The sequence below is a fragment of the Gekko japonicus genome, unplaced genomic scaffold, assembly GCF_001447785.1.
Source record: "Gekko japonicus isolate JY-2015 unplaced genomic scaffold, Gekko_japonicus_V1.1 scaffold1726, whole genome shotgun sequence".
Classification (NCBI taxonomy): domain Eukaryota; kingdom Metazoa; phylum Chordata; class Lepidosauria; order Squamata; family Gekkonidae; genus Gekko; species Gekko japonicus.
The window spans coordinates 111,494-129,767 of NW_015168706.1; the positions used below are offsets into that span (position 1 = coordinate 111,494).

Genomic DNA, 18,274 nt, shown 5'->3' on the forward strand with positions numbered 1-18,274 from the left:
GAGCCATCCTTCCTGAGCTAAGACAAAAATGTGCGAGTCGGATGCTAAAAAACAGTGAGCTAGCTCACACTAACTTAGCTTAGAGGAAACACTGGCCAGCAGTGTTCCCTCTCAGCCAAGACTGAAGGTCAAAGAAGACGGGGAGGGCAAAGGATGAGATGGTTAGACAGTGTCATAGATACAACAAACATGAAGTTGAGCAAGCTTCAGAGGACGGCGGAGGACAGGAGGGCCTGGAGAGATCTTGTCCATGGGGTCGCGAAGAGTCGGACTCGACTGCGACTGAACAACAAACACACATTTCTGTCTTGGCTCAGGAAGGATGGCTCCAGAGCAAACTAGTTGATGCAGCGGCCGAATGGCTCGCTCGCAACTTTAATGCCGGTAGCTCACAAAGTAGAATTTTGCTCACAAGACTGCACAGCTTAGAGGGAGCATTGCTGGCCAGTAGCCCTCTTGCGACAGCACAGCTTCAGGGGTAACCCACCACCAGACCAATTTTAGAAACCAATCGGGTAATACGGATCTTAGCTCTGACCTGGATGGCCCAAGTCTTGGCTGTCTCTTGCAACGGCACAGCTTCAGGGGTAACCCACCACCAGATCAATTTTAGAAACCAATCGGGTAATACAGATCTTAGCTCTGACCTGGATGGCCCAAGTCTTAGCTGATCTTGTCAGATCTCAGAAACCAAACAGGGCTAGCCCTGGTTAGCGCCTCGAAAGGAGACCACTGGAGAAGTCCAGAGTTGCTATGCAGAGGCAGGCCATGGCAACCCACCTCTGTGGGTCTCTTGGCCTTGAACACCCCCGGGGCCACCATAAGTCAGCTGAGACTTGTTGGCACTTTTCACCAACACTCATATGGATCTCATGGAACATCAGAAGAGTCCAGGTGGATCAGACCAATGGTCCATCCAGTCCAAGAATTCAGCAAACTACAGGAGGGGGTGGGGAGAACATCAGAAGAGTCCAGCTGGATCAGACCAGTGGTCCCTCTAGTCCAGTATCCTGTCTCACACAGTGGCCAACCAGTTCCTCTGGACGGCCAACAACAGGGCAGAGAGGCCAAGGTTTCCCCCTGAGATTTCCTCCTGCCTCTGGGATTTAGAAGATTAGTGCCTCTGAATGTGGAGGTTCCCCGCAGTCCCCATGGCTAGTAGCCATGGAGAGACTTATCCTCCATGAATCTAACTAATCCCCGTTTTAAAGCTGTTTATTCCTGTGGCCATCACTGCATCCTCTGGCAGCAAATTCCCCATTTTGATCACTCTCTGTGAAAGGTAGTATTTCATTTAGTCCGTCCTGAACCCACTGCCCATCAGCTTCATTGGATGCCCTGGAGTTCTAGTCTTTTGGGAGAGGGAGAAAAAGTTCTCTTTGCCAGCTCTTTCCACCCCACGCATCGTTTTATAAACCTCTCTCATGTGCCCCCTTAGTTGTCTCTTTTCTAAACTGAAAAGAAGTCCCAGAGTCTTCCGCCTTTCCTCCAGGAGCTCCAACCCCCTACTCATCCTGGTTGCCCTCCTCTGTACTTTTCCCAGCTCTACAATGCTTTTTGGGGGACATCGTCAATCAATAATCCAAACAAGAAAAATAGACCTCCTAGTACTAAGACAAAGAACAAGCAACGAACTGGGGAAAAGGGGTAGAAAACCCACTAAAACACTTAGATATGTACGCAAATACAGTCACTTATATATTTAGATACTATATCAAAATTTATATGCAAGGCATATTAGCCATAACAATACAATATCTCAGTGCTATATAATAGAACAATACAAATTGCGATGTTGCTAGCCAGAACCATCATTAGGATACTGCTAATCCATTACAGTTAAGTTTTTTACAAGTTCAAGTTTCAAGTTAAGTTCAAGTTTCCAGGTTACAAAGCTTTTGCTTGGTTTTGTGTCAAAACGTCATCAGAAGCTGAACAACTTACATTGTGTCATAATATTTGATAGTTTGAAATTGCACCTTTCTGATTTCTAGAAGCACCTTCTTCTCAAGGGTTACTACAATTAGTATTGGGACTAGCCCTCAATTCCCATGAAGACTTCTCATGTCTCCTTGGCTTTCTTGGCTTCACAGCTTAACAGTATACAGACAGGTCCATTATGAGACGTCTTCATGGGACGTTTTGACACAAAACCACGCAAAAGCCGGCTGCTTTGTAAACTTGAAACTTGAAAACTTGAACTTGTAAAAAACTTACCTGTAATGGATTAGCAATATTCTAATGATTGTTCTGGCTAGCAACATTGCAATTTGTATTGTTCTATTATATAGCACTGAGATTATGAGGAATTTCAGACAGACGATATAATCCGGAAGAGGAACGGTTCCCAAACGGTTTCTGGTCTGTCATTTCAGAAAGAACCGTTTTAGAACCGGTTCCCTATCAGAATATATTTGTAATTTCAGACACAAACGCTTCTGTCCCGTTTAGGAAACGGGGCTGAAGCGTTTTACCTGTCAACCGCTTCCAAGTAGTCTTCAGTTTCCTCTCCCAGTTCCGATGCGCTTTTTCCCGCCATTTTTCTCCTGCACGGGCGATCTCTACCTTTTTTTTTTTGAACGTTCGCTTTATAGCACTATAGTGCTATAATGGTATAATGCTATAACACAACAGCATCATATCAACCCCACTGGAATGCCTGGAGTGTTGTGTTATAGCACTATAGTGCTCTAAAGCAAACGTTGTTAAAAAAAAAAAGCAAGCTGGAAATCACCCGCGTGGGCGAAAAACGCGGGGGGAAAGTGGGAAAAAACGGTACAGTCTGAAATGGCAAACCGCTTCAGATCCAGCTCTTTACCGAAAGGGGAAAGCCATGTGTGAAATGGCAGCCCTATACCGGTTTACTCCACGACGGATCAAAAACTGCTTCAAAACGGGTTACAAAGGGTAATGTGAAATTCCTCATTGTATTGTTATGGCTAATATGCCTTGCATATACATTTTGTAAATGTTGATATAGTATCTAAATATATAAGTGACTGTATTTGCGTACATATCTAAGAGTTTTAGTGGGTTTTCTACCACTTTTACCCAGTTTGTTGCTTGTTTTTGGGGACATCAGCATGGATTAACGAGGAGTATTAAATAGCCTCTGGGCACTCAGGGTCTATCTACCTCTGAGTAGTAAATACTGAGGACGGGTGGTAAACGCTCTACTCCCCATCTGTGGCTTTTCTGGAAACACCCGGTTGGCCGATGCTGGAAACGGGATGCTGAACTAGATAGACCTCCGCTTTCATCCAGATCAGCTGTTTGTTAACACCTGTTAGACGTAAGTGCTGGATGAAACCTCCACATTCAGAAGCAGTCTACCTCTGAAATACCAGAGGCGGGGAGACACGATCAGCAGAAGACTTTTCTTTTTCTTTTAAGGTAAAATAAAGTTGTATTCTACTTTTCTAAACACAGAAGAAGCCGTTTTGAAGCTTTTAACCTGGCATGGCTTTTTAAAAAAGAAGTCAGGAAAAAGAAAGAGGTCCAGCCGGGTACCTTCTGAGCGGTCACTTCCTTCTGTATTTGACTCTGCCGGAGCTTTTTCAACAGCACCAGTTTCGCCTCTTCTAACCGCAGCTCCTCCTTCAGCTGCTTGATCATTCGCTCGCGCTCTTCTGGGCTGCTTTTCTACGGGGCCGGGTGAGAGGAAGGAAGGAAGGAAGGGGGAGCGGGGGAGCGGAAGAGAAGAAGAAAGAGTAAGGCTTCCTTTCAGTGCAGGGCAGCAAGGGAGGACGGAGAGAATGAAGCGCGGGAGTCGGGAAGAAAGTACAGAGCAAGCGTCGGGCCCAGTGCCACCTTAAAAGCTGAGATTTCCCAGTGCACAAGCTTTTGAGAGTCAAAAGCACCCTTCATGGAAACGTAGAGTTGGAAGGGATACCCCAGGGGTCATCTAGTCCACCCTGCCTGCACAAGGCAGGAAATCCACAGCTACCCAAATCCCACCAGTGACCCCTGCTCCGTGCCAAGAGGAAGGCCAAAAGCCCCAGGACGCCTGGGTCAATCTGGCCTGGAGGAAAATGCTTTCCTGACCCCAAAGTCAGGGGTTATCCTGTTATCCCCTGAACACCCCCTCCCGCCAAAAAAAAGGTGCAGTGGTTTTCTCCCTAATATGGTGGGTGAAAGCAGGGCCTTGGGGGCGGGGGGTTTCCGGCAGGGCCATTGGTCCGGGGCCTCACATTCTCAGGAGGCCTCAGATTTACACTTTTGACGTGAAGTCACATGTTAAATAAAAATGGGAACATGTATTGCAAAGCCTTCTTTTTCTTGACTGTATTAAAGGTAAACATTTAAAATACAATACTGCTAATTTTGGATCGTTGTTTTTGCACTTCTTCCTTTTTTAATTTGCTGGGGGGGGGCGTCCCCCTCAAAAATGGAAGTGGCCCGGGCCTCTCTTGACCTTTGTGAGGGTCTGGGTAACCGTGTTGGTCGGCACTACAAGAACAAGGTCTGAGTCCAGGAGCACCTGAAAGGCCAACCTGATTTTCCAGGGGACGGGCCTGCGAGAGTCAGAGTCCCCTTCGTCAGATACAAGCAGGACAGAAGATCCCCAAGTCCCTTACATTCACCATCCATATCCGGGATCTCCATGCCTGCTTGTATCGGACTAAGCAAACTTTGACTCTCAAAAGCCCGTCTCTTGGACAATCCGGTTGCTCTTTAAGCTGTTACTGGACTTAAACCCCGCTCTGCTACTGCAAACCGACACCATTACCCACCTGAAAGCATATAAGAGAGAAAATATCTCCGCCTTTCGGGGTGGGGTTCAAGAGATCACACATGGCAAGGGGGGGAAAGTAGGGTCATTTCCAGGACAAGGTTCCCAAGCCCGGGCGAAGGTGGAGAATGAAGGGCAGGGAAGACTCCGCGAAGGGAAGGGGACGTTTAGAAGGCAGGGTCCAAAGATTCTGGACTGGGTCCAGCATGGGAAAGGTCACAAAGGGGTTGAGCAGCCAGAGAGACGAGTGATGTCCAGCAGTGGGCTTTTTGGGCCACAACGCGACGCACACGGGCCAGGAAGGTTTCAGGAAACAAGCACAGCACGAACCAAAAGTTTCACAGAGACCATCAGTGGTTCGTTCTCGTGGTCCTTCCTTACACACCCACTTTGGCATCAGGAAGCCATTTTTCTCCAGGTCAGATTGGCCGGGGATCCTGGAGGGATTTTGTCATCTTCTGGGCATGGAGCAGGGGTCACTGGGGGTGGGGGGAAGAGATTTGTGAATTTGTTGCATTGTGCAGGGGGTTGGACTAGATGACCCTGGAGATCCCTTCCTAGGGAGGCCAGGCTAGCTGCTACTAGGGCCGGGGCCTTTTCGGTGGCGACCCCTACCTGGTGGAATGAGCTCCTGGAGGAGATCAGGGCCCTGAGGGACCTTATGCAGTTCCGCAGGGCCTGCAAGACGGAGCTCTTCCGCCAGGCATACAATTAGGGGCCGCCGCCACCGTAGTGCACGGCCCGCAATGTCATCATCGAGCAGCTTCCATAAAAGTGGATGAGCAGAATAACATCTAAGCACTTCCATCTGACTGAATTTTTAACTGCTGCTAGCACTCTGTAATGTATTATTTTAACTGTGATGTTTTAATTACGTATTATGTATGTTTTTATTTTGTACTGATGTTATTGGAAGCCCCTCTGAGCCTGCTTTGCGGGGAGGGCGGGGTATAAATTCGACAATACATAAATAAAAATAAATAAATTCTATGATTCTCCAACAGGGCGGGTGTTTTGGCTTTCTGGACAGGGAAAGCCGCAATGTGAAACGCTGTGGCGGATTGAACGTGGGAGAGCAAAGAAAGGGAAGGATGGGACAGGCTGCCGGCCGGGCCGAGAGACGCCACTGAACATTTACATTCTCCGGAATATCCCGTGGAAGGAGAAACGGGTGGTACAGCTCTCCCCCTCGGGAAGCTGGAATCCGACTCACCATCAACGCCTCCGCACTGGTCTCCTTGATCGCTATTTTCGTCAGCCCATTCATTCTGGGACTCGACGGCTCGTTGTCCGAGAGGACTATTACATCCGGCGACGGGACTCTCCGCTCTCGCTTGACGTCACTGCAGGGGGACCAGAAGAGAAAGAACATCAGAGCGGCATCCGCCAACCAGCAAGTGTAGAAATAATCCGTTTCGAGTCCGAGCATTCCCTCCTGGCTTCTGCGAGCAGTGCCTTCGCTGAACTGAACCAAAGAATCATCCCGAAAGGCAAATCACACACAGTTTCTCGATTTGCACACCGTATCCAGGTCTCCTTGGTGGAGAGCAGTGTTCCCTCTAAACTTAGTGTGAGCTAGCTCACATTTTTTTTAGCCTCCGGCTCACACATTTTTGCCTTAGCTCAGGAAGGAGTGCTCCAGAGCAAACTAATTTATGCAGTAGCCAAATCGCTCGCTCAAAACTTTAATGCCAGGAGCTTACAAAGTAGAATTTTTGCTCACAGGACTCCACAGCTTAGAGGGAGCCACTGGTGGAGAGTTCTGATTACTTGGATGCAGTCATCTGCATCTTGAAATTTTTTTTAGCACAGACGACAGAGACAGGTTTCTTCGTAAAGCCCTGCAGGGCAGGGAAGCCACTAGAAATTTCTACATTTAATCCCTGAGGATTCACGAAGCGTATACAAAGGAGCCAAGCACGAACACAGATTCCGCTCACCCCAAGAAAGGCTTCTTTCACTTGCCGGGAGCCCCCCAAAGATTCAGACCGATGGTTTTCCCTAGCCCTTTTGAGCCAGACATTGCGGGGATTAAAGCAGGGACCTTCGGAGTGCAACATCCCAAGCATACCACTGACGGCGTCCAGCCAAAGTAGGCCTCTTACACGTTCACAAATGCTACAGAGAACGGTGTTTGGCTTTGCACAAAACTGTTAACACACAGGTCCACGGGCCGCACGCTGCCAGGAAGATCCATGTTGTGCAGCCCAACCCTTTGCGGAGATCGGATCATTGGCTCTCACCACCCTGGAGTTGGCATCCTGATCCACCTTTCCTCCACCACCACCCCCACGGGAATCCTCGTTATCGCTTCCCTGCTGGGACCTGGCAAGAGGATTCCCGGGTGGAAGGAGTCCCGGTCCAGAAAGCGGAGGCGGCATTCTGCCCCCACCACTTCCGGGAACTTCCCCCATGGCAGCAAGGCCCTGGGATGCAATGGCGGAAATCCCCTGCCCGATGGTGAGAGGGCTACCTTTCAGCCAAGAAAGGAGTTGGAAGGCTGCATCCTGATTCCCCCTCCCCAACGGTTATGTGGGCAATAAGGGGTCCAGGCAACATCGGGGTGTGTGTGTGTCATCCACTGTGCCCCAATGGAGATCCCCAAAGGCCAATCTTGACAGCTTGAGTTGTGTGCCTTTTGCCATACCCAGGGGTACAATGTGGCACCCCCAAGTGGCCATTTAAAAAACAAAAACAAAAACATTCATTAGACACCTTTCTCCCTGGCAGAACCCAAGACGGTTTGCGATATAACTAGAAGGTTATTATAAAACGCGATGAAAGCAATTATAAATGCACAATAAAAAGCCAACAGTTTTAAAATTCCAACTAGGACTGCCAATAAAGAGAACTGGAGCAATCAAATGCCGTCCTAATTAAAAATGGTCTTCAGCTGCCTCTGCAGATTGACAAGGAGGGGAGCCAGTGCACCTCCCTGGGAAGGTTATGCCATAAGAAAGTAAGAGGCCCATGGCCCATCCAGTCCAACTCTTTGTCACACAGTGGCCAAAAATACCAGGTGCCATCAGGAGGTCCAGCAGTGGGGCCAGGGCACTAGAAGCCCTCCCACTGTTGCCCCCCCCCCAGCACCAAGAACACAGAGCATCCCTTGCCCCAGACTGAGAGTCCCTATCTATACCTTGTGGCTAAGAGCCCCTGATGGACCTCTGCTCCATATGCTTATTCATAAGAACATAAGAGAAGCCAATGTTGGATCAGGCCCATGGCCCAACTAGTCCAACACTCTGTCACACAGTGGCCAAAAATACCAAGTGCCATCAAGAGGTCCACCAGTGGGGCCAGGGCACTAGAAGCCCTCCCACTGTTGACCCCCCCCCCAAAGCACCAAGAATACAGAGCATCCCTTGGGTTAGTCTGGACCATCCAGGTCACGGAAATACACATATTTTATGTGTATACATGTATTATACACGTATTATATGTGGTTTCATGGTACCCTTAACTGACTTCTTTATTTTTGGGAGGGGGGGACTTAATCCAGCATTTAAAATTTAAAATTTATGGGGAGACCAGTGCCACAGGACAGTGGTGATCTTTTAAAACCATATTCTCTCGTTGCCATTTTCCCTTCCAAAATCAAATTGATTAGGTTTTAATTATTTAATGTAGTAGAGATGGGACTATAAAGAGTTCCCCCTTTTTTGATTATTCATATTTCTCTGGTTTTTATAGATTTATTCTTAAGTAATATTTTATGAGAATGTTAGAAAGGCTTGTTATATAGAAGGCTTTCCTCTTGTAGGTCTGATATTGTTAGCCGACAACATAATAGGTACAAAGTTCATGATTCTGCAGTTCTTAAGGGCAAAACCTTGCAATGTCTGGGTCAGAGACGATTTTAGTCTCGTATCAGTAAAAAATACTTTTGTTTAGGATATGAAGAATCCTTGCCCATTATCATTTAGGTTAGGTTAAGTAAACACTTAGGTTTTACTTAGATTGACGTAGACATATGTTTCTTTACATCTGGCCAATCAAAGGATTATTACTCAAATTACCACTGTCTTTTGTAACCAATTATGCTTTTTGAATATTGTTTTCTTGATGTCAGTCCATGTATAAAATATCATGTATTTCCTGAATATGTTCAGAATATGTTCAAGAAGAAGAAGAAGAAAAAGAAGAAAGTTGTCAATTGTTGATGAGTTATTGGGTCCAATGGTTTTTCCTGTTAATTGAAGCATATTCCCTGAATATGCTGAGAAGAAAGTAGTCAATTTTGGATGGACTATTTGGTCCAACTGTTTTCTTGTTAACTGAAATAAAACATAGATCTCCCTCCTCATTTGACTTCATTTTTGACATGGAATCTAATATGTACAACATATGCTTATCCAAAAACTTCTTGAAGCCGTCCATGCTTGTCGCTGCCGCCACCTCCTGTGGCAGTGAATCCCAGGTGTTAACCACTCTTTGGGTGAAGAACTGTGGGGCTGCCACTGAATAGGCCCCGTCTCATGTAACCACCCAGACAAACATCTCTGATTGGTGGCACATTCAGGTGGCACACTCTCCCTGTGATCTTAATTCCCGGGCAGGGAGGTACCGGTGAAGACAGTCCTTCAGATACCCTGGCCCCCAAGCCACGTAGAGTTTTGCCATGACATACAGGATTTCTGCAAGCTGTTAACAATTCAGACGATTCCTACTACTGACCACCGTCCATATACCTCTGAGCCACAGGGGCAATCCCACACAGGAGGATGGTGGCCTGCTTCCAGGCTTCCAGATTGCTGGCCACGGGTGCTAGACGGTGTTCCCTCTAAGCTGAGTTAGCGTGAGCTAGCTCACAATTTTTTAGTCTCCGGCTCAGAGCTCAGGAAGGTGGGCTCCGGAGCAAACTGATTTATGCAGCAGCCAAAGCGCTCGCTCACAACGTTAATGCCAGTAGTAGCGCGCAAAGCAGAATTTTTGCTCACAAGACTCCACAGCTTAGAGGGAGCATTGACCTCTAGTCCAATCCAGTAAGGTGGTTCTTAAAACTCTAAGTGATACGAAGCATGTGACCAGAGGACACTGCCCCAAGGGGCCTGGATGGGTGGAAGGGCTCAAAGGAGGTGGGCTGGTGGAAAGGAGACCCCTCCACACACACACACACTGGAAGCACCAAACTGACAGCAAGTTTCACACACTGACCAGTATAAGAGGAAGGAACAGGAGAGGCAGCTGTAATTCTTCGTGGTGCCTCTAGAGGGCACGCCAACATAAACTAACTAGTTTGGGAAGTTTGAAGCCTGCTGAGAGGAAAGGGGGTCCCATTCTTAAACTGCCCCAAACCCACGGGTAGGTGAGGGGGCGAGGAGGTTAAGGAAGCAAGCATACTGCACAGGACTTAAAACCAAAACATGGCCTGTGTCAGACATACCCTTGTCAGAGTACTGGGCCAGAGAGAGACTTTTTGCTTTACGTGCATTTTGCTTTACTTGCATTCAGAATCCCTTTCCAAAAGTTTGGGGCTCGCTGCAGAACACGAGCGCACCGTTCTGGCAACCCGATCCAACAGACAACAGCAATTCAGGGACACTGGGTTTTATGGACCACATTTCTGTAGGGATTTCCCAGGGACGTCTGCCCCCACACCCCCATACATACACGCGACCTCAAAACAGACTGGATTTTGCTCTGGTCAGGTACAACAAGGACCTCGACTCTGGAAAGCAAACATCGGCTCTGAGACACGTTTTACACCCATACTGAGAAATGGGTGCAGGCAATGAATGGGTGCAGGCTTCCCGAGGAGTTCGGGGAGGTCTCCTAGTGCCATTTCAAAGCAAACGCACGGTGTTCTCCATGCATGCACGCACAAAGTTCTAAGCGGGGTTTTTTTTGGGGTGGTGGTGGTGATTCATTACCAGAAACAAGCAGCTGGGGCTTCCTTTGGCACCCAGCTCTGCAGTAGACGGTACCGTTTTCCCGAAAATAAGACCTTCCCAAAAAATAAGCCCTAGCAGGATTTCTGTGCATTTGTGGTATAAGCCCTAGTGTGTCTTCTTGAGAAAAAATAAGTATAAGACAGTGTCTTATTTTCGGGGAAACACGGTAGTATCCTGCCTTCGTCCTCTTGGCAATTAAAAAAAAAAATCTAGCACACACTGGATAACACCTTCATTAGCGGTGGGAGGAGGAGGAGAAATATCTGTTTCCAGCACGGGATCCGACTGGGCAAATTCAGACCCAGCCATGCTTCCAGAACGATGCCACAAACAACAAACCAACTTTGCAGAGCGGACAAGGCATCAAGGCAACCCATCCGGCCCCAGAAGTGCCAGCAGGTTGCCCAAGAGGTCCCTCCAGGGCTAGCCCCTCCCACTGTCCCCGCCCCCACCACTCAGAGGGGAGTCCAAGCCCCCTGGCATGTTTCCCTCCCCATCCGTCACCAGAGCATCCCCCTGAGCTTCCCGGATGCTAAGGAGGCCACCCCGGGAGTCACATGACTGGGGCACTCCCCCCTGCCAGTCACATGACCCTTTTAACCATTCCTTCCCACCTCGTGGAAAAAGCCATGGCAACGAGGCAGTTGGAACCGGTTTCGTGACACTCAGCTTTCATTTTGTGAAGTCAGTGAGGCGAAGGAGGAGGAGACAGGTAGCTTAAGAAGAAAATGGAGTGGACCAGAGAAGTTTGAAGAAAGGGGGAGGGGGGAGAGCGAGAGGCGGGCAGGCAATGATGCCTGCCGAACTGCGAGCATTCAAAACTTCCCTCGACTGGCTGTGGCATCTCATGCCGCGAACTAGAAAAAGGAAGTTTGAAAAGATAAAAGGGAAAAATCCAAAAAAAACCCTCCTGTTCAAAACATACATGCACAGAGTTTTTTTTTGCAGGGCTCCTTCAAAACAATACTTTTCAGACGTGTTCTAGGGTGTGCAACGACGTACAAGCTGATCCAGTGCGTGTTTAATTGTAGGGAAGCCGTTGTGGATCCAGTAGGGCCTACTCAAGTCAACATGCACAGGACTACAGGTTTGTTTTTTTGGGGGGAGCACTTTTAAGAATGTATGCACTCATAGTCACAGGGGCGCCAGGACTGACTCGGAAGGAAGCAGGCGGCAGGCATTTGCAAAAGACATCACACACATGTTCAATTTTGCATCACTTTGCAGTAGTATCAGTAGATGATATTATTATTGTTGTTATTTTAATTTATAGCCCTCCCTCCCAAAGACCGGCTTCAGAGCGGGTAACATCAGTTTATAAATATACAATTAAAATTCCCAATATCAAATAATTCAGCAATAAAAAAGGTAAAGGTGCCCTTGCTCGAAAGCCAGTCGAGTCCGACTCTAGGGTTGTGGTGCTCATCTCCGTTTCAAAGCTGAAGAGCCAGCGCTGTCCGAAGACGTTTCCGTGGTCATGTGGCCGGCATGACTAAACACCAAGGCGCATGGAAGGCTGTTACCTTCCCACCGAAGTGGTCCCTATTTATCTACTTGCAATTTCTTGCTTTCGAACTGCTAGGTTGGCAGGAGCTGGAACTAGAGACGGGAGCTCACTCCGTCATGCGGCACCCGGATCTCGAACTGCTGAACTACTGACCTTTCACAGCCTGCAGTTCAGCGTCTTAACCACTTGAGCCACCGCAGCTCCATAATTCAGCAATAAAATACAGTAAAATACATAACAATACAATATGATCAGTTATATAAAATCAAGATGGCATAAACAGGCTTCCTCGGGAGCAATGTTCCCTCTAAGCTGTGGAGTCCTGTGAGCAAAAATTCTACTTTGTGAGCTACTGGCATTAAAGTTGTGAGCGAGCCATTTGGATACTGCATAAATTAGTTTGCTCTGGAGCCCTCCTTCCTGAGCAAAGACAAAAATGTGTGAGCTGGGGGCTAAAAAACTGTGAGCTAGCTCACACTAACTAAGCTTAGAGGGAACACTGCTCGGGAGGCCTTCGGTGGGAAGGTAACAGCCTTCCATGCGCCTTGGTGTTTAGTCATGCCGGCCACATGACCACGGAAACGTCTTCGGGGCTCTCCTTCTTTGGAGGTTTTCAAACAGAGGCTCGATGGCCATCTGACAGCAATGCTGATGCTGTGAACTTGGGCAGATCACGAGAAGGGAGGGCAGGAAGGGTTGCCACGGCGCTTTTGTTCTTGCGCCCCTTTCTAACACGCCCAGGGAAGTGCTAGTCGCCACTCTGGGGTCAGGAGGCAACTTTCCACCAGGCCAGTTCGGCCGGAGATCCTGGAGGTTTTTTGCCCTCTTCTGGGCATGGAACATGGGCGACTGGGGGGGGGGTATTTCTGAATTTGCTGCAATGTGCAGGGGGTTGGACTAGATGACTCTGGAGGTCCCTTCCACCTCTATGATTCTATGGTTCTACTGAAGGAGGAGAACGCAGGGGGAGGGACAATCTGTTAGATATTATTGAGACCCCTGTACTTGTTGTTGTTCAGTCGCACAGTCGAGTCCGACTCTTCGCGACCCCATGGACCAGCTCCCACCAGGCCCTCCTGTCTTCCGCCGTCCTCTGAAGTTGGCTCAATTTCATGTTCGTTGCATCTATGACACTGTCTAACCATCTCATCCTTTGCTGTCCCCGTCTTCTTTGACCTTCACTCTTTCCCAGCAGGGTCTTCTTCTCCAGTGAGTGCTCCCTTCTCTTTTGGCGGCCAAAGTCTTTGAGCTTCAGTTTCATTATCTGGCCTTCCAGGGAACAGTCAGGGTTGATTTCTTTTAGGATTGACTGGTTTGATCTTCTTACAGTCCAAGGGACTCTCAAGAGTCTTCTCCATCACCATAGTTCAAAAGAATCTATTCTTCGGCGCTCTATACCTTCTGCATGCCAAGCTGATGCTCTGACAATGAGTCATGGGTCCTACTTTTTTCAGCTAGAGCACCAGACTAGGATCTGGGAAGCCTGTGTTCAAGTCTCCACAGAGGAGAAGCTCTCTGGGTGACTTTGGGCAAATCACACGCTCTCGGCTTCACCTGGGTTGTCGTGAGATACAGCTGAGGAGGGGAAAGCAATAAAGGCCGCCCCAAGCTCCTTGGAAGAAAAGACGGGATAAAAAACGGGTTGACGGATTACAAGGAGAACTTGAGATTGAAGAGCAGCGGCTTGGCTTCTGAACCTCCTGGGTTCGGGCCACCTTGAAGGGGGGTTCAGTTCGCATCGGATGAAACCGGCGAGGAGCCTCAGCTTTTCGGATGCAAAGTGAAAAGCCTGCATTCTCCCCCGAGTCACGGAGACAAGCCCTTGGTGATGCGGGCCCTCCTAGCATTCTCTGGCAATGACTTCCGCAAATTAATTGCTGCAAAGGAACGGAACACTTACTCGCACGACTACACATCCAATGGAGGTAGAAATGGAACACCAGAACAGCGCCGGCGGGTCAGAGCCATCTCAACCAGCATCCCATTTCACAGGGCCCATCCCACAGAGCCCAGGAAGGCCGACCAGCAAAGGCACCAGGGTCAAAATCCTCCCCCTGTTGCCCCCTGGTATTCTGAGGTTCACTTTCTCTGGATATGGAGGCTCCATCTGGCCAGTGTGGCTAATGGCCATGCATGGCCCTATCTAGAGATGTAAAACCAGGGGTTTTTTCCAGTTTTTTTCCGGGGGGAAACGGAAATTTTTGGAAATATTGAAAAAAATGCTACATTAGCACTTCTTTCTTTGCTTTTCCATATTCAAAATATAGTGTATCCAAACAATTATTACAAACAGAATACCCACCCACATGCAAAAACAAAACTGAAACCTTTGTCTTTTCTTGTGACAATAGCACCTCCTAAAGGAAGAAATGCATCTTGGAGAGTTCAGTTTGTAACCTAGGACTTGCTTGTCCTCAGTGCACAGAAATTAGATCAATCTGATAATATATATATATATATATATGAAATGATTTGGAAAATATTTGAACACCTTGTCTTAAAATGTTTTATTCATCATGTTAAAATAAAACGTTCCATAATCATTTTTTTTTCTTTTTCCAATTTTTCCAATTTTTCCGGAAAAAAAACAAAAAAGGCTTCAGGAAAAAAATGGGGGGGGGGACATTTTCCCCCCAAATTTTTCCGGACCTTCACATCTCTAGCATGATCCCTCATGAATTTGTCTAATTCCCCTTAGCCGCGTAATGCGGTCACGGCTACATCTAGTGGCAGGGAGTTCCACAAGTTGTGCAGCATGACAGAATTTCCCTTTGGGGCCGCCTTTGTCAGCAACCCAGCTGATGCTGAGAGTGTGCCATAATCCCACGAGCCTGGAAAGAGAATGACTGTGTGTACACAACACGTCCATGGCCAGGAGTCATCTGCCTCTGACTGCCAGATCCTGAGGACAAGGAATAAGGAAGAGGCCATTGTCTAAAATTACTAGTGTGTGTGTGTGGGGGGGGGAACACAACTCTAGAGCAAACCACCAAGGCAATTCTAGCACCAGATAAATAGGAACAGATAAATTGAGTTTCCATGTGCAGGAGCAGCGTGCTGGCCACCATTCACTGAGCGGAAACACCCTGCCATTGCATTTTGGGGCTACTTAACTGGCCAAGACCACTGTGAAAGGCAAGAGGGGCCCTTGGGCCTGATCCTGCACAGCAGTTTCTTATGGATATAGTGACAGGACTGGTCCGTGCATGGTAGAGTACTAAGCTGGCAGCGTTGACCAGGAGTCCCCAACACGGTGCCCGTGGGCGCCACAGCACGTGCTGACCCCTTTTCTGACTCCCGCCAGGAGGCAGGTAGGGCTTTGCCCAGCACGGCTTCTGATTGGAAGTGTTGCTCTGGCAGCAGCTGCCACCAGAGCACAGGGATCTACGCTGTGTGACTGAAGAAGGAGGAGGAGGAAGAAGAAGAGGAGGAGGAGGAGGAGGAGGAGGAAGAAGAAGAAGAGGAAAAAGGAGGAGGAGGAAGAGGAGACTGGATTTATACCCCGCCTTTCACAACCCAGAGGAGTCTCAGAGCGGCTTACAAACTCCTTTCCCTTCCCCTCCCCACAACAGACACCCTGTGAGGTCGGTAGGTGGGGCTGAGAGAGCTCTGACAGAAACTGCTCTTTTTTCAAGGACAGCTCTTATCAGAACTACGGCTTGCCCAAGGCCATCCAGCAGCTGCGAGTGGAGGAGTGGGGACTCAAACCCGGTCCTCCCAGATTAGAGTCCGCGCACTTAAGCACTACACCATACTGGACAATCATTTTGTGGCTGGCTCCGCCTCCTGCGGCAGCCATTTTTATTCTCCTCCAGCAAATCTGCCACGGAGAAAGCAGCACACGATGCCTCCCAGGAGAAGGAGGAGAAGGCCCATTCTGCCGCCAACTTCCCCCACCAGCCTCTGCATCGGGGGAGGGAAGGCCGGCAATCACATGGACTCCGCCGCAGGTGCCACGGGCTGGGGTCTGGTGCTGGGGAAGCCGACTGAGGGTAAAGGCAGTGGAGACGCCTTCTAGTGTTTCTGCCCAGGCCAAAGAAATGAGCTCGGGTCTGCTCTTGGAGCCACCTGTACGGCTTTGCCGCCAGAGTGAACCCCTTTTTTCCAGTGGCTCGGCAAGCTGAGGTCTGCACAAGCATGGTTAAAGGTCTCTGCGTACTCGCCCTGCACAGGTGCATCATGGGGTGGCAAACTAGAGCCTGCCTGCCTCTCAGGTCTTTACCCCAGCCCTGCCTGCTCACCCCACCACCTCCATTGGATTCGGGGTGGCATTGCAAATTCAAGAGGGGGCATTGCCCCCGCGGTCCACACATTAGTGCTGCACCCACTATCTCGTGACAGAATTCTAATGCGCCTGCCGTTTCAAAAAGGCTGAGGACCCCTGACGTGGACTACTCAGACTGGGAGAAGGAGATGCTGTAATCCAATAAAGCGCTCCCTGCTGGAAGAAAGCTAGCACACCAGGGTGAAAAGACAGAACCAGACTGGCCTTTGTCATGCTTTGCGTTATTACGCACTGAAAGGCATTCAACTGTTGGGTGAAACGGTACAGCCCCCTCTATTCCTCCAGGCCTCTTCCACCTTCTTCTGCAGGACCCGCCTCTCCTAGGGGTGTGGTCAGACGGCGTGCTAGGAGTGGTTTAAATTGCTCCTGCCCTGATGCGGTCTTTTTTAACCTGGAGAATCGCGACCACATTCACCTCCGTGTTCCGGATCGCTGCGCAGCCACATCGCTCCCTGCCGTCCACACGCGGGAGCGTGCTTCACTGTGGTTTTTCTCTCTCTCTCAGTTTGGGCATGCGCACAGGCAGCCATCTGTGGAACTAAAATTTCCGTGCCTGCGCAGAACAGCGATTTCCACTTCAACCCGACTGCTGTAACACTTCCCTTTAAACTTTAAAAGAACACTTCCCTTTAAACGTTTACCGCCGAAAACGGCCTCCCTGAGATCCCGAACTCGTCTAAAGGCTAAAACTAGGCACCATTTAAACATTGTTTTTAAAAACACGGTGGCGGACCTCCGCCTATGCGCACACTGCCAACGCTTGGGGGAAAATGGCGGGCGAAAAGTGGAAGCCTCGGGCAGCTTTCGAGCGGGGAGGGGGTTTAAACGGGAAGTGGCTCGACACTGCAGGAGAGATCAGACGTCAGAAAAGTGCGTCTGGAACTGAAGAATCAGGAAAACCCCACTTGGGGACCTGGTATCAAAATCCTCCGGGTTGAAGCAGTTTTGAGCCGGAAAGTGACGGCTGGGGACGGGAAGCAGATGTTGACTGTGTGATCCTGCAGATAAAATCTGTTTCTGAGGTGGGCCAAAAGCGGACTAAACGGCCCGTCTGACCGCACCGCTATAGTTCAAGAGGGAGCTGAGTGCTCTGATAACCCTGTGGCCTCTGGTGGTCCCCACAACCCAGAAATGTCACTCCAGTGGTGGCCTCCAGGCCCCTCCTCACCCCCAGGGAAAAGGTCGGGTGGCAGGGCAGGCGGTCATCCCTCATCCTTGCCTCATTTTACCTGCAACACAGCGCCAAATGTGGCCTACCCTGCAAGGCTGTTGCCACAAGGCTTATCACGTGCACGGGCCCTCTTCCAGCTGCATACGAATGCTAAGTACCGCCACTACCAGTGTTCCCTCTAAGCTGAGTTAGTGCGAGCTAGCTCACAGTTTTTTAGCCTCCAGCTCACACCTTTTTGTCTTAGCCCAGGAAGGAGGGCTCCAGAGCAAACTGATTTATGCAGTAGCCAGATTGCTCGCTCACAACTTTAATGCCAGTAACTCTCAAAGTAGAAGTTGTGCTCACAAGACTCCACAGTTTAGAGGGTGTTGGTCACTACCAGTAGCCAGCTGCACTCACACCAAAAAAACTCGCTAATCTTGCAACTTGTAAATGTGTTAAGAAAATAATGCATGACTGATGGCGTCATTGGGAGGGCCAAGGAGAGGGAAGCCCCCTACTACTACGATTAAAGCATTTGTCTCTTGCCTTGCCTCATGGTTCAAGGGGGCTTACAATAATGGATGAAACATTTTCATTTAAAATGAGAGAGAGAGAGAGAGAGCGAGAGAGAGAGAGAGAGAGCGAGAGAGAGAGAGAGAGAGAGCGAGAGAGAGAGGGTGACGGAGAGTGAGCGGGAGGGGGA

General features: G+C 49.1%; 1 protein-coding gene across 4 annotated transcripts in view; it reads right to left on the reverse strand.

Moving 5' to 3' along the window:
* Positions 1-18,274, reverse strand: part of GATAD2A (GATA zinc finger domain containing 2A) — a 75,498-nt gene that overhangs the window by 26,023 nt on the left and 31,201 nt on the right. For all 4 annotated transcript variants that reach the window (XM_015415530.1, XM_015415528.1, XM_015415529.1 and 1 more), the window contains 2 exons: positions 5,946-6,075; positions 3,511-3,642 (listed from right to left, as the gene is read on the reverse strand). In XM_015415530.1, the coding sequence (XP_015271016.1) occupies positions 3,511-3,642; positions 5,946-6,075 (262 nt within the window). The remainder of the gene's footprint in view (positions 1-3,510; positions 3,643-5,945; positions 6,076-18,274) is intronic.